The sequence below is a fragment of the Hermetia illucens genome, chromosome 4, assembly GCF_905115235.1.
Source record: "Hermetia illucens chromosome 4, iHerIll2.2.curated.20191125, whole genome shotgun sequence".
NCBI classification, from domain to species: Eukaryota; Metazoa; Arthropoda; class Insecta; order Diptera; family Stratiomyidae; genus Hermetia; species Hermetia illucens.
Genome location: NC_051852.1, coordinates 149,619,795 through 149,645,905, shown reverse-complemented (window position 1 = coordinate 149,645,905; position 26,111 = coordinate 149,619,795). Strand labels below are relative to the sequence as shown.

The 26,111-nt window shown below is 43.6% G+C and overlaps 1 protein-coding gene across 2 annotated transcripts; it reads right to left on the bottom strand.

Moving 5' to 3' along the window:
• Positions 1 to 884: 884 nt before the first annotated feature.
• Positions 885 to 22,204, bottom strand: LOC119654754 (crustapain-like). Of its 2 annotated transcripts, none has more exons than XR_005249843.1 (4): positions 21,895 to 22,204; positions 1,573 to 1,694; positions 1,205 to 1,434; positions 885 to 1,014 (listed from the first exon to the last, which is right to left on the bottom strand). XR_005249843.1 is itself a non-coding variant. In XM_038060293.1 (4 exons), the coding sequence occupies exons 2-4, from the start codon at positions 1,690 to 1,692 to the stop codon at positions 918 to 920; spliced, it is 429 nt and encodes a 142-aa protein (XP_037916221.1). In that variant the 5' UTR covers positions 1,693 to 1,694; positions 21,895 to 22,204; the 3' UTR covers positions 885 to 917. The 2 variants fall into 2 exon arrangements, 1 of the variants encoding a protein (XP_037916221.1); XM_038060293.1 differs by having other exon boundaries at positions 1,223 to 1,434.
• Between the last annotated feature and the right edge of the window lie 3,907 nt (positions 22,205 to 26,111).

Below are 26,111 nucleotides of genomic sequence, written 5' to 3'. Positions count from 1 at the left end.
GGCTTTGGACTGCGTACAGAACTGGAGGAAGACAAATTCTGCCTATCGTCTGATTGCCCTGAGGGTATGCAGCGCATTTCGAACTAGCTCGGATAAAACGATGTCTGTAATCGGAGGAATGGTCCCTATTGACCTATTAGCGAGAGGCATTGCATCCTGTATGAACGGAGGCAGGCGGGTCCATCAGGAACGGAAGCAGATCAGCGGCGAACGGCAAGAGATGAGTCGCATAGACTCTGACAACGACGGTGGGAAGAGTTGTCGAAGGATTGGTGGACATGCAATCTTATTCTTGATATAAGGGAATGGCTTGACCGACAACACGGGAAGATTTTTCACTGGACACGGTGGTTTCTACCTAACGTATCTGCATCGTATCGGTGTGGATGATTCCTCGAACTGTTACAGATGTCGTGGGATCCCAGACGACCCGGAGCATGTCCTGTTTGAGTGCCCGCGATTCCGGAAGGAGAGAAGGAGCCTGAGTGAGGCCCTGGGAGTCGGCGGGAAATGCTCAGGTGGGAGGCAAACTGGACTTCGGTCATCCATACAATTGTGCGGATACAAAACCAAGGCCTGAGAGGAGCACGCCCAAGAAGAACGCAAAGAAATTGAGAGGCTGTACTCTAAAGACAGAATGGAGCTGCGAAAGGAAGCAAAGAAGCGGAAGACTGTAGAGTAAGAAACTTGAAGGCCTACGGAAGGCAAGTCCGCCCCGCGAAGTAATGCCTAAATGCTGGTCCCATGGGGTAAACGTTGGAGAGAGGTGGGAGTGCTCTTTTAGTGAGTGTGAATCGCACACTACACCCATGCCAGCTTTGACGTTCACACGGGAGAGTTGGCTAACAAGGTAGAACTGTAACATGCAGAAAGGAAACACATCCTTATATAAAAATTACTTTATAAATGTAATTCATTTAAAAATATGAAATTAATATAATTGTAATGAATAGAAAGCTGTTTAATGATATACTTGTCGATATTGACTTCGGCATAAGTTCACTCAGTTTGAAGCTGAAAAAATTCAAAAAAACACAGCTTCAATCAAATATTCCAATAAAAAATCGAATAATTCAACAGCAATTTCAAATACTAATAAAGAATAATTTCAATTTGCATAAAGCCAAATATCAAATCCAAACCATGTCGTTAACTTCCATTTGAAACTACTAAGCACAAGCGTAAATCATAAAAATCAAATTACCAATTATTATCCACTTACTACATTGCTTTCTGGTCGTTTTCGGGACCAAACATTTTCTCCATAAATTCTTTATGGCTCAAATCTGAATATTTGCTGATGCTGATTGTGTAGAGAATTATACTTTTATTGCGAAGTTCCAATTGGTCCTTTAGTTTGCGGTATTTTTCGAGTACAATTCCTTTTCGGTAGGATTCCTCCTCTTCTGATTGGTATTGTTTGTTGTATTGTTCCTGGAAGAAGTCGGCGTTACTTTGAAACTTGAAAACTCAAAGGAATGGGGTGAATTTTTGCGGATACAAATCACTACATTAACTCTAACTTCACTCATCACCAAGAGCACAGCTACATTTTTTATATAAAAAGGATACCTTGTATATTTCCCATAATTCCTCTGGTGTTTTTGTTAAAACTTGAATTTCCTGTTCGGTGAAGTCTTTTGCCACAGCTAGTCCAATGATAATTAGTAAGCACAAATGTGACCACTCCATTTCTGCAATTATAATTCGATTAATGAATAAAATGAGTAGAAAAACTTAGAAAGGATAATTTCTCTACAATCTATTCCGACCTTATCAGTCCGACACAGCCTTACAGAGCAACAGATCAGCCTCAACTGCAAACTATGAATGAACTGCTAAACTCCTTGCACAAAATGAACTCCTTTGTTGGACTTTTGGCTTTATTCACTGCAGGCTAATACTAACTATCCTACTATGTGACTATCCTATCATAGTACGTACATGTAAGGACTCAAAGCACTACTTGCGTGCATGAATGTTCCCCATACCACGAAAATATCCATGTAAATGGGAAAATAATAATCATGAATTTACACGAATTCCAGGACGAAACTATTGATTAAACGAACTTGCCCTACCTAAACGGTAAGCACCTGGGGGAAGTAAATTCCAGTAAAGTAACATTTGCTCTAGAAATGTCTGGTGCTTTCATCGGTAGCAGTTATGAATGGATTTGAATGAAGCATGAACTAACCACGGCAAGTTAACGGGGGATTAGGGAAGACAGCGGGTCTTTGACCCAATATTTTTGCTGATTTAATAATGTAATTTCTAATATTCGTAAATTCTAACCCCTAGAGATGTTCCACATTAATGGAACCATGAAATGAATAATGTTTTCTGTACAAAGCAGTGTCACTGGTAGATACAATATACATTATTTATCTGCATAGGCAGATGGTGGAATCGGAAAAGATTTCATGGCTATGACATTAAAAAATGAAGAGGAACGGTTGAGGGAACTATACTGGACGGGCCTACCAGGAATGGAGCAGTCCAGGGTGCTTATTGGAGGATACAAACCCAAGCGCACAAAGGACTGCAAAAAGAACCTGGTCAAAGGGTAGTATAGGTCCCAGGGCGAAATGTGGATTGGTACCCACGATGGAGCATAAAACCTGGGAAACGCCTGCTGAGCCAACACCAACAGCTCTACTACCAAACCCTACCTCCACCTCCACGTGGTGACCGTTGGGAGCTCTTTCTTAGCGAAAAGCTGCAGACGGAGAAGAACGAAGGCGAGTCTCCCACGCCTAAAAACGGGACAAATTGTACCAACTGGTTTTCCAGGTTGGGGGTTGGGTAGAGCTGACAACCCTACACGGAAAACAACTTGCTACGAAGCCCAAATAGGAGCCTCAGACCAGACGGATAATACAGCGACGAACCCGGCAACGACAAAGGAATAACGATTTGCGCATTTTCTCATGGAACGTGTGCTCCCTGTACAGAGATGACGCTGATAAGCAGCTAGCCAATACCCTGTCCCAATATAGGGCTGATGTAACAGCGATACAGGAGATACGTTGGACAAGGACCGGTTTCCTGGAGAAAAGTCACTACACCATATATTACAGCGGCCATCCAGTAAACCATGTGCTCGGAGTAGGTTTCGTAGTCAGCCAAAAAATGAAACCTGCTCCGCTTTGAAAACATAAGCGAACGGCTATGCACTCGGCGCTTGCGAGGCAAATATGGAAATATAAACCTCATTAATGTTCACGCCCCTACAGAGGAGACTGCAGGGTCGGAGAAAGATACTTTCTACGAGGCAGTAGAACGAACCCTCGAAGCCTATCTTAGATATGATATCAAAATCATACTTGGGGATTTTAACAGCTAAGTAGAGAAGGAGCCCGTATTCAGGCGATACGTTGGCTCCCATAGCTTACACCAAAATACAAATGATAACGAACTGCGGATCATTCAATTAGTAATGTTACTCGAAATGGTTGTTGGAAGTACCTGATTTGCGCGGAAAGCGGTCCACAAACATACGTGGGCCTCTCCAGACGGGACCACTTTCAACCAAATTGACCACGTATTAATCGAACGTCGCCATCTCTCAGCCTTGATGAATGTCAGAACATATAGGGGGCCAATATAGACTCGGATCACTGTCTCGTTGGCATGGCGCTCCGAGCTCGAATAACTACACCACCCAGAATCCCCTCTGACAATCAGGTGAGAGTTAGCATTGAAGCCATCCATAACACAGCCCTCCGCAACACCTATAAGAGAGAAATGGATGCCGCAATAACCACAATCAACAGAGATCCTGGAAATGAAGCATCAATAAGTGTTTTTCACGACCACCTGAAGAATGTTATCATAAATACGGCCACAAACGTACTTGGCCCCAGCCGCAAAAGGAGTCGGAACGGCTGGTTCGACGATGAATGTAAGTTAGCAACGGAACGGAAGAATGCCGCATACCGAGTAATGTTGTATCCTCAAAGGACGCCGGCACACGCGGAGACTTATCACGAACTCCGGCGAGCTGAGAAGTGACTTCACAGACGGAAAAAGGAAGCCTGGGAGAGCCAGCAGGTCTGTGAACTAGAAAAGTACAGAGGGCAACCACACTAGGCGCGAAAGTTTTACCAACAAGTCAGCAAGATGAAGCCTTATACACCTCGATGCTCATCCTGCCGAGAGAAAGAGGGAAATCTGATTTCCGACAGAATGGGCAGATTAGAGCGATGGATTGAGTACTTTGATGAACTACTGAACAACCAGAACATTGGCGAGTTGGAGGTCCAGCCAACTGAAGACGAAAGACAAATACTGCCACTGCCAAGTATAGGAAAAACAGTTCGTGCAATTCATCGGCTTAAAAACAATAAGTCGCCAGGAGCCGATGGAATTACAGCCGAATTAGTTAAATATGGAGGCGACCAGTTACACTAAGTGATTCGTCAACTTGTGCTCAAGGTGTGGGACATCGAATTAATGCCTGACGACTGGCAAAGAAGCATTATCTGTCCCATACATACATAAAAAGGGAGATATCACTCAGTGCAGTAATTATAGAGGTTCCACGTCGCTGAGTACCATCTATAAGATCTTCTCGACTATCTTGCTAGGTCGGATAGCCCCATACGCCCAGAACATCATTAGCCCATACCAAAGAGGCTTCACTCCCGACGAAATTGATAAGACTGACTAGGCTGACCCTGACCAATGTGCGAGGCCAGATAAAAGCAGCAGGATCACTCTCAAGACCATTCGACATCAACAACGGTCTACGGCAAGGGGATGCTCTATCATGCGTCCTCTTTAACCTGGCTGTGGGGAAAGTGATCCGTGATGCTGAGGTAAATACGAGGGGTACGATCCTCTTTGAGTCCACCCAACTACTGGCCTATGCTGACGATATCTACATCATGGGAAGATCAACCCGAGACATACAAATTGCCTTCATCCAAATCGAGCAGACAGCGCGAGATCTTGAAGGCAAGACAAAATATATGGGGACAACGTCAGCACCAAAAACCAACCAACAAATAACATCAAACCGCGCTGGCCAAACGGGAAGAATAAAGATAGGAGAGTACAATTTTGAGACCGTTGAGATAATTTCTCCTATCTAGGGTCGAAAGTCACAACCGATAACAGCTACGACAATGAAATCCGCGCTTTTAAAAACTGTTCCGCTCGAAACGTCTCACCATAGGGTCAAAGCTCTTCCTGTACTGTATTCCTCGGAGACTTGGGTTCTTAGCAAGAAAAATTGCGAACTCTTGGCCGCATTTGAGAAAAGAATCCTACGAAAAAGATTTGGCCCCCTACATGACGATGAACGACTCCGTAGCCTACATAACGACGAAATCTATGAGTGATACCATGACCGTCAGGTTGTGAATAAAATCCGGGTAAATAGGTTACGGTGGGCAGGTCACTTAATCCGTATGGATGAGGATGATCCCACCCGTAAAGCCTATAAAGGCAATATCTATGGTAGAAAAAGAAGACGAGGCAGGCTCTTCCTAAGATAGAGCGATGGCGTAGGCCAGGACGTCAGACAGCTTTTAGGGATATCGAATTGGTGGACCTCGGCGCAAAACCGGGATGTCTGGAGTTCCTTATTAAGGTAGGCCTAGACCGGATACCGGTTGTTGCGTCGTTGATGATGATGATGGAAGTGTTTTCGTCTGAGATCTGAGGTGGCCGGGAAGCTGCATATAAAGGGCAGGGTCGTCTCCTGCTCCTACTCACATTGGCTGCACATAACCGAAACACCACCCCAATCTTTTCTATATGGTAGTTTAAGGAGGTTAAGGTTAAAATCTCTACTAAGGTTTTCATGTCCCACTACTTAAGGGACAACAAAAATGCCGCTCTATTGACCCCTCTTTCTTGCCTGCCGGCAAAAGTTCAAATTTCTCCACTCGGCTGCGTGAATCTTCGCAATTTCTTTAGAGTAGTCTTGACAGAAGATGGTCGGATTCCCAGAGCTGGTTCTGGCCCCACCATTGTGGAGTCTGTCAGCCTCCTCATTACCGGCGATGTTAGAGTGCCCCGGCACCCACATCAGAAATGTTTCGTTGAGTCGGCCAAGTTTCAGCAGCTCCTGGTTACAACTCCACACCAACTGACTTGATATGTCGAACAAATTGGAATGGAGGGATCACACCCCCCCCCCCCCTTAAATTTAACTTAGAGTTATGTAACTCACTGGACGTGTGAGCGTTCACAGTTCCCACCTTTTCGCTAAAGTTGGTTTGAATCGGTACAACCGTCTCCGAGAAAAATGCGTGTGACGGACAGACAGACAGACAGCAAAGAGACTAACGGAAGGTGCTTATTAGAAGCATTTGCCCAGTTGGATGCAGTTCTAGCCAACCAAGGTGATGTAAACACTTATCGGAAAGGGGATCTGATTCAATTTTAGATCTGACTTTTGTCAGTTAGCGAGAACTTCACGTACAGCGACCACCAGGCAATCTTTGCAACTATGGACGGAGTCACAAGGCAGGAGACCCGCACCACGGAAGCCGAAATCCCAAAGAACATCAGGATGCTCTGCAAAAGCGATGGATGAGCAAACATTCATGGAGGTGTGGTTAGACCTGCCTAGCACAGCAGGCACCTCCACCGATAGAGCTCTCCATGTCACACAAAGCATCTCTAAAGCATGTGACGCGTCGATGCCTAGGAGATTCTCATTTCCCATTAGAAAATTTGTTGAAAATAATCCAGAGGTTATTTCCTCAGGAAGAGGAGGGTACTGACACTTTCCAGCGCCCCTTGAATGTGATGCCGATTCCACCAGTCGCCAGGAACGAGCTGCTGGAGATCTGTAGTCGAATAGGCGACAGCAAAGCCCAGAAATGCGTTCAACTCGACCAATTGGAACCTTATATGAAAGTCTCTGGCGACGATTGGTGTTCCCACCTACCTTGCCGCTATTATCGATAGCTACTTGCAAGGGCGGACGCTCTGGTATAATACCGATGATAGACCCAAGAAGTACATTGTCTCCGCGGGTGTCCCACAGGACTCTGTACTGGGTCCACTAGTGTGGAACATCATGTATAATTATGTGCTTAATCTTCCGGCTCCGGAGTAGGTCACGGTGGTGGGTTACGCAGACGATATAGCACTGGTTGTGGTCGCAAAGCATCTCGGGTATGCTGAGTTGTACTCAAACGAAGTAATCAGTATTGTTATGTCTCGGTTAGAGAGTGTTGGACTGGCACTCGGGGAGGAAAAGACGAAAGCGGTCCTCATCACTAAGCGCCGCAAAAGAAATTACGCCTGCACTAGAATCTAGAGGGTGAAGATAGACGAAAAACTCAATTTTAAGCAGCACGTCGAGCATACGTGCGAAAAAGCATCCACCACTGGCTCTGGCAAGGATGATACCGAACGTAGGAGGACCGCGGTATACTTGCAGGCTACTCATAGCCAAGGTGGTGAGTTCTATCTTGTAGTATGCAGTCCCAGGTTGGGGAAAAGCGCTGCAAGTTTTAGGCACTGCACATAAACTGAGTACGGTCTACAGAAGAACAGCCTTAAGGTCGTGTTCTGCCTTCAAGGCCGTATCAGATGATGGAGCGTTCGTAATCTCGGGAATGATGCCGATTGACATCCTGGCAGCCGAGTTGATGAACATTTATAACACCAGGTCCATATCTCCTTTCTCGCAGGTGAAAAAAGCCGAAAGGGAGGGATGCATAAGCAGATGGCAACAGCGATGGAACCAGTCAGAAAAGGGTCGTTGGACTTACAGGTTGATCCCTTCCATCGGGAAGTGGCTGGAGAGAAAGCATGGGAAGATCAATTATAATCTCACCCAGTTTCTCACCGGCCATGGAGGATACCGTCAATACCTGTACAGGTTTAAATTAGACACCTCACATAATTATCCAAACTGCGACGAGGTCCCAGAGGACCCAGCGCACGTATTCATTCAATGTCCTAGGTTCGTGGAAGAACCTAGAGGAAACTCTAGGTGAAGAGCTATCACCGGAAATTTTTTTCGGGAGAATGGTAGCTTGCCAGGAGGATTGGGATGCGATGAATTCCATGATCGCAGTAATCCTATAATAAATAACTAACTGCTAAAAACAGAAGAAGTTAGGAAAGCGCGGAAGCTGGACGCTTCAGGTTTGAAAGGTTTTGTTTATTTCTTTTATAAAGACTTGAGTGTGCATTTATCCTATTAATACGTAGCACGTAATATATGCATATAGTATGTGAGAATATCCATTTTAGGGTGATATTGACATTCAAAGCCTTGAATTTGCAAAGAAGCGACAACTTTGACCTATTATAACTTTGTTAGTGATAATGCGATTTTCACGAAACTATATTCTATAGCCTACATTGGCGTAGTGCCACGATAAGCTTAAGGGGGTTTTGTAGTTAACTTTATTTGAACATATATCGGTATGGAGGGTATTTTGGAGCCCAGGCACCATATAGTGGCAGTCTCTTGTTTTTTTTTCAGATTTTTCCGTTGGGTAGTTTTTCCTAGCACTCAGCGGTCGAGCCACAAACCTTGGGAGGTGCCGTAAAACCATTACCAGAATTAAGATTGAGAATAACCCAGATGATCACAATCAGAGAAATTCTCGAAGAAAGCCGCTCTCAATGGGGAAACTAAAAAATGACAAAAGTACTTCTCAACTAAGGTTTAAAGGCGCATCCATCGTGCTTGCCAAACCTAAACAAACATGGTTTGAATTAGGAGGTAGTTAGTTAGCCGAAATTTTGAGTGAAAGATTTGCCTTTGAAGATATTTTCCTTTTTATTGGCTAAAAGTATTTGGTAATGTATATTAATACGTACGGTCTATGACAAGGGGATGCCCTATCATGCGTCTTCCTTAACCTGGCCCTGGAGAAAGTGATCCGTGATGCCGAGGTAAATGCGAGGAGTACTATCCTCTTTAAGTCCACCCAACTACTGGTCTATGCTGACGACATCGACATCATGGGAAGAACCACCCAAGACGTAGAAACTGCCTTCATTCAGATCGAGCAGGCGGCGCGAGATCTTGGGCTGCACATCAATGAAGGCAAGACAAAATATATGGTAGCAATGCCAGCACCAAAAACCAACCAACCAACAACATTAAACCGCAATGGTCAAACGAGAAGAATAAAGATAGAAGAATACAACTTTAAGACCGTTGATAGGGTCGAAAATCACAACCAATAACAGCTAAGACGATGAAATCCGTTTGTGGCAGCCAACTGAGCCTATTTCAGCTTACAAAAACTGTTTCGCTCAAAACGTCTCATCATAGATTCAAAGCTCTGTACAAGGCAATGATCTTGCCAGTTCTCATGTATTCCTCGGAGACTTGGGTTCTTAAAAAAAAAAATTGCGAACTCTTGGCCGCATTTGAGAGAAGAACCCTCCGAAGAATATTTGGCCACTACATGAGGATGGACGATTCCGTAGCCTACATAACGACGAAATCTATGAGCGATACCAAGACCGTCAGGTTGTGAATAAAATCTGGCTCAATAGGTTACGGTGGGTGGGTCACTTAATCCGTATGGATGAGGATGATCCCACCCGTTGAGTCTATAAGGCAATATCTATGGTAGAAAAAGGAGATGAGGCAAACTCTGCTTGAAACGGAGTGATGGCGTAGGTCAGGAAGCTAAGCAGCTTTTAGGGATATCGAATTGGTGGACCTCGGCGCAAAACCGGGACGCCTGGAGTTCCTTATTAAGGCAGACCTAGACTGGATACCGGTTATTGGGCCGTTGATGATGATAATTTTTTTCTCAACAGTACACACGTCAAGGTCCAATAAAAAAATAGTGGATTTATTCAAAGAAGTAAATTAATTGGCGAAAAAATATTTGTTACCAAAGGTGCGAAATGCTTACAATTTAGCATCTCATCTGCCTATTCAATGACTTAAGACAACATTTAAAATTACAATCAGAAGCTGCGAACGATGACTAAAATGTTATATTCAAGAGATACGGCAGAACTAGTTAGATTAATGGTGGCTCCTTTTAGATCTGCGGTAATATTATTTACATGCAAAATTTTATTCATGGATTTTATCCATAAGGTTTATTTTATAAAGAGCCGGCTGGGACTAATATAGATAGTTCAAAATGCAAAATTATAGGCTCTTAAAAATAGAGCTTGGGAAACCTTGTTTAATTTGATTGTATTGTGTATATCATGTACTGAACCATGCAACACCGTAGCGTAATCAATCTATAATAGCTTTTCTTCTCATGAAGAACCAACTTCTTGTTCAATATCAGTAAGCCCTCTCGTGCCACAAAATATTCATGGAATGGGGGCGTATAATTTCTGTCTCTTATACACATGCACACATTAAATGATTACACAGCTCTGCGATTACTACCCTTTCAATATTACATATCGCTTCCACCAACGAAAACTGCTAATTGAATATTTCTTGGAGGTGAATCTTATTCACTTGTAAAAGATTTAGAGGCAATCTAAATTCGTGGTTTGGTCAACATAATGACTTCAAACTTTTCTTTACAAATAATTCTTTGAGCCATAAACATCGCTCTGGAGTGCAGGTTTAGTAGGTCATATTCAAGATAATCGGTGTGGGGGCTACGTGGGCCAAAATCTACACTGGAACTAAAGACAGAATAGGCACTCTTTGGATGTAGCCCATTAATCCCTATTAAGAAAAGATACTTCTGAATTTGGCATGATTTGAACTTCCGGGAATCGCAGAAAGAGGGAAAAGCGGTTAAATACGAGTACAATTGTTGGTGAATGATACGTAGAACGTAAAATTGTAAATATCGTAATAGCTAAGTTTGATCAATTTGTCGATTGAAAACCGAGGTACCGCCAAATTCGCCGCACTTCATAAAGTATTACACCATTGCCGCTGTAATTTCGGAAATAGTCTTCATCAAATTTCCGTTTTTAGATATCCATAGGAGAACGTGTGAAAGAATCAGATTACTTAAAAAAAAATTCCTTTTGTGGGGAAAAGATCTATAGCAAGCAGAAAACTTATATCGGACTCTTACGCTTGTGATTCTCCTCGGAACCGGAATAGGGAGACTAACATATAATGAAGTTAGACTTAATGTGCATTGTCGTCCTTGTATAAATTACATGAGCGTAGTTCTTTGGGGAAATAGGAATTACTTTCATATTCTAAAGAAGCAGCAAGAACCCCGTTCATAGTATGACAAAGGGCATTTCTGAACTAATTTACTGCTCTAAAAAGTTGACAGATTATATTAGTTGATGATTTGATTTTCTCACTGATAAATTTATTATTATTGACGCAGGTCCTACAGCTTTTAAAAATTTTCCTCTACTTTACGACGATTTTCTCCATCTCCCACCCCGCTCAGCCTGTATACTATTTTGCAAGTCTTTCTCTTCTAACCTGTTCTGCATAATAATGGAGATAATAATTCAGAAGACTCCGAAATTTTCTCGTGATTTTTCCTCCCTTCACAACCATGAACCTTTATACATATTTGTAGATTTTTTTCCTCCTTTAGCCTGGTGATTACAATTTTCTTCAATATAAATGGATATGTGTATCCGCATTGTTTTAAAGATTCATCCACCTTCTGCCCACCTTTTCCAACTCCTTTTGCAACTCGCAACGAAAATACCTTTTTCTAAGTTTTTTTCTCCTCCTGGTGAACATACATTTTTCCCTTTTTTAAGGTTTTGTGTAAAACAAAACCTTATTAAAATCGATTCAATGTCTGTATGTCTGTCTGTCTGTCACACACACTTTTCTCCAAAATATCTAAACCGATCCGAATGAAATTTGGTGGATAGATGGGAACTATGAAATCCCACGCATATAGTGAGTGATATAAATTTAGGTAGAGTTTAAAGGAGGGCTCCCCATACATGGAAAGGGGGCAGGACCAGGTTAAAAAGAATACACAATAGGGCATATCCTTATCTTAGACCGTTGTTAATGTCGTTGTTGTTGATGGTCCCGAAAGTGATCCTGCTGTTTTTATCTGGCCTCGCACATTGATCAGGGTCAGCCTAATCAGTCTTATCAATTTCGTCGGGATACCGAACTCTCCCATGACCGTGTACAGTTTAATGCTGGGCAATGATATCATAGGCGGCCTTGAATTCAATAAAAAGATGATGCAACTGATGGCCATATTAAAAAAGTTTTTCCAACGATTGTTGCTGATTTGTCTGGAGTAAAAACTCTTTGGTATAGGCCGACGATGTTGTGGGCTTATGGGGCTATCCAGCCTAGCCTAGTATCTATATTATAGACGATACTCAGTAACATGATACTTCTATAATTGAAGCACTGCTTGATATCTCCCTTTTTATACAACTTTCATTGAAAAAAATAATGGCCTTCTATAGTCACCCCGATTTGATTTTTGCTAGGAGGGGCAGCTAGCGCATGCTACGATAACAAGCGATATCATCTATGGGAGAAGAAACTTCATCGCATGTTATAGATTTGAACACATTTTCATAGTAGAAGACCCCTCTTCCTCCTTATTGTCGATAGGGCGAAGAGTTCATCAATTTCGTGGATAATATCCTTGTATTTAAAAGTGAAGTGATTTAGCAGCGCATCACAATGCGTTATCGTCACTAATTTTGATGTATCCTCGCACATCGCACGTGATTGATTTAGGACCTGTATGATGTCTCGACGGTCGTCTTATATTCCACGCATCCCGCGTAGGCCTGGAAATATTCTGAGAGAGTACCATACCGAATGTGGAAAACAGAATTGTCAGATTCAGGAGTCCCCTTACCCATGTACATGGTGCGATACGCGGTTTCTTGGGTCATTACACTACAGGAGATGTTCAGAAATTTGAGCTTTGTTTTATTGTCATCGGTTCTGCCGTACTTTGTTTCTGCTCTGCTCGCTTCGATCTTTACGATGTTGGCTCTTCCCACTCTGAACTCTTCGATCTTTTCACTAGAAGGGATTCATTTACCTCAGTCGGAATCTCCACCAGTAATGAACACAAATGGATGATTCCGATTTGTTTTTCTTGCGCACCGTGATATCGAACAGTTACCGCACGAATCTTGCCATCGCTTCCTGGGCGACCTAACGACCATTTTTCAGGAGGGATATCGCGCTCTCGGATAAGTACCAGCTATCCAAGCTTTACGTTGAGGGATTCCTTGGACCCTTTTGCCCTAGATCTTAAATGGTGCTAATATTCGCGGGACTACCTATTCCAGAATGTTTGATGAAGTTCCTTCAATTGCTGCACCGATTGTAAAGGTCTTGCTGCGACCTATTGACCTCTGGTAATGATATCATTGGTTGTTGCACCAAAAAGTATCCCGGTGTCAATGCTTCGAGGTCTTAAGGATTGTTCGATAGAGGAACCAGTGGTCTCGAGTTTATGTAAACATCTACCTGACATAGGACCACACATCCTAATTGTCTTATTACTTATTATGCTATATTTTATGATCTCTTCCCCTCAGACACCACCTTGTCGTGGTGGGGGAGCGTGTAGAAGTCTATTACTACACTAAGGGTGTTCAAAACATGAATACGGAAACGAAGGATTTAAACTCTCCAAGTGGTAAGAAGACACAGCCTCTGTTCTGACTGCTGCCGTGGGAGTTTCCTCCAATAATGGCAAAATATGAGAGAGACAATTTAATATCTTCCGGGAATGCCTGTGGAAAAAAATGCTGGAGCCTGGCGAGAAACCACAATTTAACAATAAAGGTTTTCGCGATGGGCTTCTTCATTTGCAGTGCACTGGCGACGCTGCCTTAAAGTGGCTTCAGTAGACAATCCAGACCTTGAGTACTGGCGGCCCGCCCAAGTCACTATTGAGAACACTGAGCTACGCAAGACAGAACATGTCGGATGCTGGTTACCGGGCCCTCGAAGGAAGGTAGAGGACATCATCCGCATGCTGGGTGAACAAAACCCGGACATGGACTTTGGACACTGGAGGGTAAAGTTCATGAATGCCACGAAGGACAAATCTACGAACGTGGAGGGTTTCAACTTGGTATTCGAACTGGACTAAAAGGGTCTGAATGTGCTCAGGGGAAGTCATCATATAGTATTCCACTTTTTCCTAGATAGATTGAAATTCAGTCATATCAGGACACTGTAGACCATCATCTAAATTTTGAGAGTGAAGAACAGTGATGGTCTTCGACTCACACAATATAGAGCGAAATGCAGCATCTTCGGTACGCTCTCCTGCAATGAGCTGCGCGCGGAGGATAGTGAATATAGTGACGGAACCCCCGTATGGGGGTTCGCACTGGTGAAGGGACTTCAAAGTGAATCCTACCTGCTAGTAACTTCTCCTACACTTTCCAAGGAACAAGCGGAACTGATTTAATTCCAGTTCGAGTGATCGAATCTATGCAAATCGGACACCGCAAACCAGTCAAGGTGCTAAGTGGAAAACAGACGAATGCTCTGCGGGATGAGATGAGATTTTTCAGGGATGAGGACATGGGAACTGCGGTACCTCCAAGTGCGACTCAGAGAAATCAAATACGAGGGGATCGAGTCTCTGGCGGTATGATGTGAGGAAAAACGTCGTCACACGCGGACCGCGGCATACGCTTCTAACTATTTTCCGTAACACATTAGACTAAGTTTATGTCGAAAAACATAAAGATTGGTCAAATCAACCTGCAACGTGCAAAAGCCTCCTCCTATCTGTTGGCAGCGAAGCTCACAAAGCTGCAGGACTGTGCCTACACTTTTCTGGTACAAGAGCCGTAGGTTCGCCTTAACAGAATCTGTGGCATTGATGAATCGGAAACTCTGAACTGGACACTTTGAGAGTGCTATGAAGAGGCTTGTTCTATTTCCGGAGGCCAAAGCGGTAAAACGGTTCTTTGATGGAACCGGGAATTGCAAAAACTCGGGAAATCAACCAGGCGACTTCTGAACCGAACGAAGACTGGTTAAATTTCAGGAACCTACAGTATGAATATAAGAGGTTCGTTAGGTGTTCGAAACGAGATTCCTTTAGAGCGTACTATGAGGACCTGGAAAGCGAAAGAGAGACTTCAGGCTGTGCAGAGTCCTTAAAAGGGATGAGTCGGCCAAGTTGGACTCTCTTAGAAAACCCGACGGTTCTTTCACGAGTTCCAGACTGGAATCAGTTCAGACCCTCCTGTAAGTACACCACTCGGGAGAACGGGTGAGAGAAGTGGCAGGGGGAGAGTTGATGATTCTTGCAACCCCTGCAACACGCAGGGGAACTGGAACACTACGAGAGCGGTTGTTACCCATGAAAAGATGAGAGCTGCCATACTGTCCTTTGAACATTTCAAAGTACCTGGCATGGATGGCATCTATCCGGCAATGCTAAAGGAGGATATGGAGCACTTAGAGCAACCTCTAAGAAATCTTTTTCGATGATGTCTTGCTCTGGGCTACGTGCCTTCCTCTTGGCAAAAGGTTAAGGTAGCCTTCATACTGAAACCTTGGAAAGATGACTATTTTAATCCAAAAAACTTCAGACAGATCAGCTTGACTTCATTCTTGCTGAATTAATGAAAACCAACCAGCGTGGAAAGTCCTGTGAGTCTGCTCTCATTCTTTGGTTACAAAGATAGAGGATGCAACTCTGAATGTGAGTACGCAATGGGGTTACTCGTAGACATTTAAGGGGAAATGAGATCTACACTGGATCCTTTTCGCAAAAGTTCAAAACTTGGGAGGTCACCACTGAGGCCAACATTACCCGAGTCGAGATTCATCGCGGGACTCGGAAAGAAACTTGGAGCGTCCTCAGACTGACATAATTATCGATGCTATGAAAGAACGATCGTGGAAGGCGACAAACTGCAACAGCGTTTATTTCACTGGGGGAACGCATAAATGTACTCTGTGAGTTCATTAAGAAGAGACGGAATATCCACTTATATATCAGGGCTCTAATAGTTGGCATTAAGTTGTCTGATATTAGGGCAGTGGAGGAGAAAAACGCTCAAGCGTCATGTGGCAAAGTCACGCGGGAGACACAGGTGACGACGTCTCCTCAACATAAGGTAGGTGAGAACGCGGGCAAAGTTCCGGGTAGTTCTTCAATTACAGCATCAAACTTTAACAAAAGGGGAAGAGTGTATAACTCGTAAACCCGAAGAATGGACAAAAAAGGTTCGTCCGTCAATAATCATTATTTATTCGATATCCTTTGAATTGACAGACTTGGGCGGCAGTCTTAGTCGTATCAGGCGTATACAAAAGGGGATCTGATGCTGAAGCTAAACAAATCTCGCGAGAAGACAGTGGATAGTTTTCGCGGTGAAGTGGAAAAGGTGCTAGGTGAATAGCACACGTAAAACTTCGTAAGCAACAGGTAGTAATAGAATGCAAAGGCTTAGGTCACATCACAAGAGGATATCTGTAGTGCGCTAAGGGAGCAATTCAACCTGAGCGGAATAGGAGAAAGTACAATCAAAAGGATGAAGAAAGCATATGGAGGTTTACAGCCTGCAATCATTACCAATGAGCACAATAGGTCGAGAAGGTGCAAGAAGTGTGGAAAAGAGGGCCACCTTATCAAAGACTGCACGCAAGATATATGCAGGTGCCCGGCATACAGGAGGAAAGTGAATCGTAGGACAATAAGGTTGATAAAAATCAACCTCAACCATTCCGAAGCAGCTCAAGACTTGCTCTCGCAAACGATTCCAGTCGAATGTAGACTCGGCGGTAATATGTGAATCGTACCGAAGTTACGTTAGTGCTAGGTGGGTGAGAAACTCATCGCGGCGATTTGGGCATTCAAGAAACAATGGCATTTCTAGGAGCCGGTTTTGTAAGGCCAAACGTCAACGGCGTTCATATGTACAGCTGCTATGCCACTCCTAGTGCAACATTAGCGCAATATGAGGAGATGCTAGACGGCTTGGTGGTGGGCGCTAGAGACCACAGCCGCAAAATCATTGCCGGCGATTTAAATCCGTAAGCCTTAGACTGGGGAATTTGAGTGACGAATACCAGGGGCCAAATCCTGCTCGAAAGCTTCGCGCAGCTGGACATCGTACTAGGATGCCTTCTGAGGCAAAAGGGCTAGGCTCAATTGTCGATCTGACTTACCTCAGTAGCTTTTTGGCGAGAGAGGATGGTCTGGCCCGAACACTACAGCCGCAGGGACTACCAGGCCATCTTTCTCGACATCAGGAACGGGGAAGGCAACAGTCGAGTGAGCAACAGAAGCGGAAAAACCAGGATGGCTGGGTGGTCCATTGGAGCTTGCGAGGAAGAGACATTCCGGCTTTAGAAGGAGGTTACAACCCGAAGGGTACGGCGCTGGAAAAAGTGAGCCAGTTATGTCAACGGGTAACTGAGTCATGCAACTCTACAATGCCGCGACGCAAGTTCAATCATAGTAGGAAACCAAACTACTGGTGGAACTAAGAAACCTCGCTGCTGAAAGCATCGTGTCTGCGAGCGAGGGGGCTTTGCGAAGGGACCAAGCGGAAGCTAGAACATCGGCAGTCCGAGAAGGAATATCGCGATCTTCGAAGCAGCATTTCCTACAACAGGAAGAAAGTGGACTTTATCCAATGGTTCGGTTAACGGGGTGACCGAGGACTGCGGGAGATCTATGGACGAGTTGCGGGAAAATAAGGCTCCGGGTTTGGACGGAATTCCGAACAAAGCGCTGAAGTTTCCTGCTAAAATTAGGCTCGTATGATTCATAAATACATTTGAATCGTGTATGGTCGAAGGAGTGTTTCCCGCCCAGTGAAAAAGCACAGGTTGGTTTTGCTACCGAAGCCCCGAAATCCACCTGGCGCACCCTGTTCATATCGCCCTATCGGTCTTTTAGACACTATGGGGTAGCTGCTGGAGAAGGTGGTATACAACAGGCTGCTTCCGTTCGTCGAGTTAGCTGAATGCAAATGAAACCATTCATGCCATCAAAACATGGCTCCAAATGGTGAAACTGGACTTAACGGAAGATAGGACGGAGGTGGTCCTTATTACCAATCTCAGAAAAAACAACACTATCAAAATCCGGGTTGGTAATCACGCGGTCGTTTCAAAATCGATACCTGGGGGTAATGATCGATGCCAAGTTGAGCTTCAAGCACCTGGACTATGCGCGCGAAAAGGCAGCAAAGGCTAGTTCATCTCTAGCAAGGATGATACCTGATATTGGAGGGCCAAAATCTAGTCGTCGGCTGCTGATCGCAAGGGTGGTGATATCCATCCTGCTGTACGCGGCTCCTGTCTGGACGTGCACACTAGATAACACAATGAACCCGGGAAGGGTAAGTTCGGTATACCCGCCAATTGCGCTGAGGGTGTGCAGTGCATATGGGACGATATTAGGTGAGGCAGTGTGTGTCATCGCGGGGATGATTCCCTTGGATCTTCTAGCGAATGAGGCACACTATCTCTACCGGAGAAGGAGAGTTAATCCGGTCAAAGTGACTGCGGGCTTCCGTACGGCCACTAGGAAGGAGCTTGACAGGAGATAGCAGCAACGGTGGAATAATTCTAAGAAAGACCGCTGGCTGATCCCCTGTGTTGAGAGATGGGTGGAGCGCAAACATGAAGAATTGAATTACCACCTAACACAGTTCTTTACGGGACACGGTGGACACAGGAAGTGCTTACACACTGGAAAAGTACCCAGACTGTCCCGAATGCGCCGCTACTCCCGAGGACCCGAAGCATGTTATGTTCCACTGTAATAGATCCGCGAATGAAAGAAGAAGGTGAAATGACGTTGTCAACGCAGTTATTGGACTCCATAATTTCGTGGAGGAGGTCCGCGGCAAATTGGAGTGCGATAAGCGGAACAGTAACTGCGATACAGAAGAAGCTGAAGGACCTGGAACGAGCTCGGAAAGTGCGACGGACCCGAAAAGTAATATTTCACAGTGGTCCCGTGGGGATATGGACGGAGAAGTGGGGTGGTTTTAGTGGGTGAGAATCCTGCACATTGCTGGAACCTGGCGCAGCAGCATCTTTTTAGGGTTTCCTCATCCATCCATAAAAAAAAAATAGGGGACGTAAGCTTGATCATCTGAGAGCCATAAAGTTACATGACATCTAGGTGAAACGAGAAACAGAGGTCAAATATTTGGGAATTACGCTAGGCCAACAATTACTCTGAAAGACACATGTCGGAAATACTTGTCGAAAAGCCACGAGGGCTCTGATGACTTGTAGGTCCACAGCAGGAAAAAATGGGGTTACAGCCCAAAGATACTACTTTCGATATACGAGTGGGAACCCATAAGTTTCGGGAATTACGCTGTGGTGGGGAGGGAGAGTAGGGGAACCTATTGTTTGACCACATGTCCGTTAGCGTTACGCCACCTGCGTCAGTGTGCGAAATTGTGTCGCTGTGAGTGCATCGGTTCGCCTGTGAGATTTTTTTTAGTAAAACAACTTTTTACGTTTCGGAGAAAACGTAATGGCAGATTGTTGAGAACAACGCGCGGTTGAGAAATGCCTATTGAAGACCAACTTCGTTCAGGACGCCCCTCAACGTCAAGAACTGATGAAAACGTGTGTGTGAGATGTTGGGAATATCATGGAGTTCAATTCAGAGAATTTTATCCGAAGATTTGCACATGAGAAGGGTTGCGGCCAGATTCGTCCCACGCCTTCTCACAGACGAGCAAAGGCAGCGTCGACTTCAGGCAAGTTTTGAGCTTCAAAATCAGCTCGAAGAGAACGCTGCATTTTTTTCCAAGGTGATTACTGGTGATGAATCATGGTGCTAGGGATACGACCCCGAAACAAAGCAGCAATCAAGCCAGTGGAAGACGGCTGGCTCTCCTCGTCCCAAAAAAGCTCGCCAACTGAAGTCAAACATCAAGACAATGCTCATTTGTTTCTTCGATTGCAGAGGTGTTGTGCACACGGAGTTCGTTCTCCCGGCCCACACCGCCCTTTCCGTGATGCAATTTTTTATCAAAAACGTCATGACACCAATTGTCCACCCCCATACCCACCGGATCTAGCCCCCTGTGACTTCTTTTTGTTCCCCAGACTCAAAAGGAATATGAAAGGAAAGCGTTTTGCCACTGTGGAGGAGGTGAAATGATCACTGGAAGGCTTAAAGGACATCCCGATGAGTGAATTTAAAAAATGTTTTGAACAATGGAAGAATCGTTTAGAGAAGTGTGCTTTAGTCAAAGGCGAATACTTTGAAGGTGATCAAAATTTGGTGTAAAAATATTGAGAAATAAAGAAGTTATGACGAAATTCCCGTTTTTTGGGTCCCCCCTCGTACACGGCAATAGTAAGGCCAATGATTACCTACGGGGAGGTAATCTGTCCAGAAAGAATTGAACTGAGCACACAAGCCAAGGAGTTATACAAACTCCAAAGACTGGTTTGCGTGTGTATCAGTGGGACAATGAGGACATGCTCCTGGAGGTCTTTCTGGAATTAACCCCTCTCTATCTGCATATACAGATGCGGACAAGGAGGGCAATATTCAGGGTGGCCGGGGGTAACAGTGAAGCGGGGAGCTGCCTAAACCGAAGGAAGATTGATATTCTTTCCAGGCCGTATCCCGAATTACTGATACCAAGGGATAACATGACAACCAGGTTTCACTTTGATAAGTAGTTTGCGATCAAGGCACTTAAGTCCAACCAGGTGAATTCTAAACTGATACGAGAATGCCTTGAGAGATTGAATACCCCCGGCTCGTTCAACAAGGTCTGGATACTCTGAGTTCCAGGCCATGTTGGGTTGGAAAGCAATGACGCAGCGGACTAATTAGACAAGAAGGGAGCAGGGACACCTTTACATGGACCAGAACTTTTCTGTGGAATCGGAATTGGTTTCATAGCTATGGTATTAAAAAATGAAGAGGAACGGTTGAGGGAACTATACTGGGATTATTGGGGGATACAAACCCAAGTGCACAAAGGATTGCTTAAACCTCACCAAAAAAGGACCTCCGAATCATAGTGGGAATTCTCACTGGTCACTGCCGGCTAAACTATCACCTAGATAAGCTAGGGATATCTACGGGCACTGTCTGCACCTTCTGTGCGGAGTGTGATGAAACCTCTATGCACGTTCTGGGGCAGTGTCGAGGCATCTGGGAGAACATTTAATACCAGATGTAAAGTTGAAAGATCTGAAAGTAGGGAATATACTAAAATTCCTATCGGTTATAGACTTGCTTGAGATATTATGATTTATAGATACACTATAACCAGTAAAAGGGCACAGTAGTTCTTTAAGGACGCGGTGCGACTTTCCCTTAACAGAATAATAATAATCCTTGCTTCAGAGCTCCATGGAAGGTTGTCAATGTCAGCGTGCGCCGGGTCCAGTTAGTGCCCTGCAGAAGGTTCCGGGTGGTAACTATCTAGAAATGCGCTTTTTCGGAAATCCCCTTCCGACATCTGTTGTAGTTTATACCGCAAGTAGCCGGGGTGGGATCGGAGTAACGTTTGGCTTTCTTCCGACAGGATCTCAGTATCCAAAGATAGAGATATTAGATAGTTAGAGGAGAAGCGAACGTTTAGATATTGCTGATTGCGATATGTTATTTAGAAATATTTTCACATCTAAGACTAAAACTATCTTTGATAGTGGCATTTACATGAGTGCACCGATGGGATAAAAATCTGAAATTTTCCGCTGTTTTGCATCTGCGGTGTTATACTTACAGATATTTTTTTTACTGAACTTAAAATAGACCATTGCATGATGTATTAAATTACTTAAACTTTCGAAAGTGTTTCCAAAGTTCAATGATGTTGTTACTTGTATCGAAACAATCTCAATCTTTGTTTTCTCTTAGCTTTTGTATATTTTTAGATCCACGTTTTATCATAAACATTAACAGGTATCCAGATTGGTTTTTAGTTTATTTTGGTGGATGAATGATAATGTTCACACTCAAGGAAGTTTCTTTCTATTGCAATTGGCTTTTAGGGTAGTTGGTATGGAGTACTTACTGTTTCTGCTGATAATGTTGGGATGACAACTTAGGGGATGATGCTGGCGAAGGAAGCACTACCGGTGTTTTCTTAGGGGCTAGGAAATGTTCCGATGAATCTAAGCGAACTAGCAACTATTTGATGTGTAATCTATGAACTAAACACTATAGCTGCTGCTACTTCTAATCTAAGAGGATGCTAACGGCCGATTACTTCACGCACAAATCTTCAAGATTTTTTAGGAGAACAATTTGCAAAAATTCTAGTTGAAAGAATGATGATGTCTAGATCACTGTGAGTGCGCTCGCGGCCGGATTCAAGAATGAGAGATGATCTTTGAGGCTGATTACTCGATTCTTCGATGACGCTAGCTTAAACAGGAAAATGTTTTTAAGGGGGTAGTTTTGGATAGAAGGGGAATTTATTTTCAGGGCTTTTGGGAGATGAAAATTAATTAATATATAAAATATAAAAATAATTTTTTGAGGAGGGCATTATCATACACAGGAAAAATTAATTTGTGAAAGGACATTATTATGATTTCCAAAGCGTTGGTCCCACGTATCCTGTTTTTTTTTTAATATTCAACTGGAATTTAAGCAGTTTTGGACAAATATAGTATGTTTACAATACAAATTGTTAAACTATTGAATTTGGCTCTCTTCTCTTACTACTTTGTAGTGCGTGAAGTATACGTAGTGCGGATGAAACTACCCCCTTAAGCTTTGCAAATTAAGACGACAACTCTTGAGAGATAATCACAGCTTGAGGTCGGCTATGATAAGTAAGTTTATAATCTTCAGAGGGAAGAAATTGGGTTTCATTTATTTATTGTGCAGATTTCGTGCACTCCTTTTGTTTCATCTCATTTAATATTACATCTGTCATCATCCTCATACGTTCGGAGCATGGAAAGATTAATGACTGAATGCATATAGTATGTAAATCCAGAGGCTAGTTGCCTTGTGAAATGTGTCTCATAGATATATAAATAGAGAGCATTAAACCAATGCTACAATTATTAAATTAAAATTAATTAAAATTATATAAAAGTACTATTTGTATATAATGTAGAATTGATTCTGGGGTTTATTCACGGAAATGTATATTTGATGAATTAGGAAGAAGAGGCTTGGCCTAGCAAGAACATGCAGTATAAGTTCGTAAGTTCGTCATTGTTATAGAACGAATATGGACTTGAAAGAAACATATTCTCCCTCAATGACTCCAAACTTATGTGATGTACATATGATTTTTGGTGAATAGGCGAAATAAATGATCGTTGATTGGACATTATCAGATTTAACGCTATTTGCTCTGAAAGGCTGTTGACATGCTGCTGCCTTAGTAACAAAATGTCTCATCACGTGCATTATTGTCTGGTTGCTTCTAGTGACTTTATTTTGATGTTTTCGCTTTTACTAAACAATAAAGAGAATTTTGAATGCGTGTAGAATATTAATTATGCGCTGCTGCATGATCTTTTCAGGATTTTCTACTGAACATCATTTGTCATCGTCAGTTTAATTTGAGATGCATGGACGCATGACCATGGAACACAGTACTGAAATGCAGTGTTTTGACCCAACTGATAGACATGAATTAGCCATTTCTTTATGTTGGATTACTTGTTATTTCTATTTCCAGTTGAATTTCTGCAAACACGCCCTAAATCTATATGGCAAAAAAAACCCTACCTATCAGGACCCCTTCCATCTAGAGCTACTCCTTTAAATAGCTTAAAGCGCTTTCTCAATATACCTTAAAGGGGTTCATCAGCCATGTTTATATAAAACCCAGATTATCACTAGTATTTTTGATAATACTTGAACATTTACACGTGGCGGCTTGGTTCACAATAGAGCCTTATCTAGCAAATTAAAGATAGTGATTAGAACACTTTTTATTTATAGAAACAATTTTGTTCAAATAGTTTTTTGGCATAGATTATTTATGAGTCATTATCATTAAAAGGGTTTATGGTGAGTGTCAATAACATCGATGGCAAGTTTGTGCGTATCTGATTAACTTGGATTTAAGGGGGATCGTAATTTAACTTGGATTTAAGGGGGATCGTAATGGAAGTGAAAATAGAAAATGGCCAAAATGACCATTTGGGTTGGTCAATTAAGAGAGCAAAGCTATCCCAAGAACAACAGGTTCACCAGCGCCTAAGTGCAGCCTCACTGAAATAGCCTGTCGACATACTCTTGCACGTTAAGATGCGGCCTCATCTACGCTACGCGACGCGACGAGGAAACAAGTTGCACTGTCTGTCAAAATATCTTTAACTATTTTGTAGATAGCAATATACACTACATTTAGCTAAACGATGCGACGCCGCTGAGTTACTTGGAAGAGAATATTTGCGTATCGTAATGAACTGTGGGTAACTGACTGTATTCGAGCGGAGTCTCACTGATACCTGGTCGCTTCAGATACTGGCGGACCTCGTAACCCAAATGAGTACCAGCGATAAAAATAAAAAAGCTAAAATCAATAAAGAGGGACCCTGTACCGCACACAAACTGGTTAATCATGCGGAGGCACATCTCCGAAATACTGAGAGCCAGGTGATTACACCCAAAAAGGGTGAAGTTGGGACATCAAGCAGTTGATCCAAGGTTAACATTGGTATAGTGCGAGGACAACAACCAACAAACGCCACTGCTCAAAAAGCAGGGACCAGCAAAAGTACGTCTGAGATAAATATATCAGACGTGAGGAAGGAGACCGATCTCAGTGGCGCAGGTGCTAAATGATACCTCCGCTACTTGAAGGAAGGCCTGAAACCAAAAGAGGGCCTTAAAAAAGCTCAGCATAGACCTAAGTCATCTCTGGCGGAGCCGAGAAAGCATGATCGGAATGCTCCAAAAAATCCAAACCTGAACCCAAGGAGGGAGAAAACCCAGCAGGTCAGGGGTGAAGGCAGGACTCAGGAAGCCCGCCATTAGCTACGCTAGTGCGGCCAAGGGCATTCGACTGGCCATCATCATCATCATCAACAGCGCAACAACCGGTATCCGGTCTAGGCCTGCCTTAATAAGGATCTCCGGCAGAGTCTGCCTCGTCTTCTTTTTCTAGATATTGCCCTTATAGACTTTCCAGGCTAGATCATCCTCATCCATACGGATTATTTGACTCGCCCACCGCAACCTGTTGAGCCGGATTTTATTCAGAACCGGACGGTTATTGTATCGCTCGTAGATTTCGTCGTTATGTAAGCTATGGAATCGTCCATCCTCATGTAGGGGGTCAAAAATTCTTCGGAGGATTCTTCTCTCGAACGCGATTTTTCTTGCTAAGAACCCAAGTCTCCGAAGAATACATGAGGACTGGCAAGATCATTGTCTTGTATAGTAAAAGCTTTGACCCTATGGTGAGACGTTTTGAGCGAAACATTTTTTGTAAGCTGACATAGGTTCTGTTGGCTACCAACAACCGTGCATGGATATCATCATCGTAGCTGTTATCGGTTGTGATTTTCGACCCTAGATAGGACAAATTATAAACGGTCTCAAAGTTGTAGTCTCCTATATTTATTCTTCCCGTTTGAACAGTGCGGTTTGATGTTGTTGGTTGGTTGGTTTTCGGTGCTGACGTTGCTACCATGTACTTTGTCTTGCCTTCATTGATGTGCAGCCCAAGATCTCGCGCCGCCGGCTCCATCTGAATGAAGGCAGTTTGTACGTTTCGGGTGGTACTTCTCATGATGTCGATATCGTCAGCATAAGCCAGAAATTGGGTAGATTTAAAGAAGATCGTACCTCATGCATTTACCTCAGCATCACGGATCACTTTCTCAAGGGCCAGGTTAAAGAGAACGCATGATAGGGCATCCCCTTGTCGTAGACCGTTGTTGATGTCGAATGGTCTTGAGAGTGATCCTGCTGCTTTTATCTGGCCTCGCACATTGGTCAGGGTCAGCCTAGTCAGTCTTATTAATTTTGCCGAGATACCGAATTCTCTCATGACCGTGTACAGTTTTACCCTGGCTATGCTATCATAGGCGGCCTTAAAGTCGATGAATAGACGGTACAACTGATGTCCATATTTCAACAGTTTTTCCATCGCTTGCCGCAGAGAGAAAATCTGATCTGTTGCTGATTTGCCTGGAGTCAAGCCTCTTGGTATGGGCCAATGATGCTCTGGGCGTACGGGGCTATCCGACCTAGCAAGACAGTGAAGAATATCTTATAGATGGTACTCAGCAACGTGATACCTCTATTATTGCT

What these genes read in the sequence shown, in the direction of transcription:
- LOC119654754 (XM_038060293.1), bottom strand. Translation starts at nt 1,692, where the DNA reads ATGGAGTGGTCACATTTGTGCTTACTAATTATCATTGGACTAGCTGTG. An exon ending in AATTATGGGAAATATACAAG is followed by an intron (nt 1,435 to 1,572) that starts GTATCCTTTTTA and finishes GACTTCTTCCAG; the next exon opens with GAACAATACAACAAACAATA. An exon ending in AACGACCAGAAAGCAATGTA is followed by an intron (nt 1,015 to 1,222) that starts GTAAGTGGATAA and finishes GAATTTTTTCAG; the next exon opens with CTTCAAACTGAGTGAACTTA.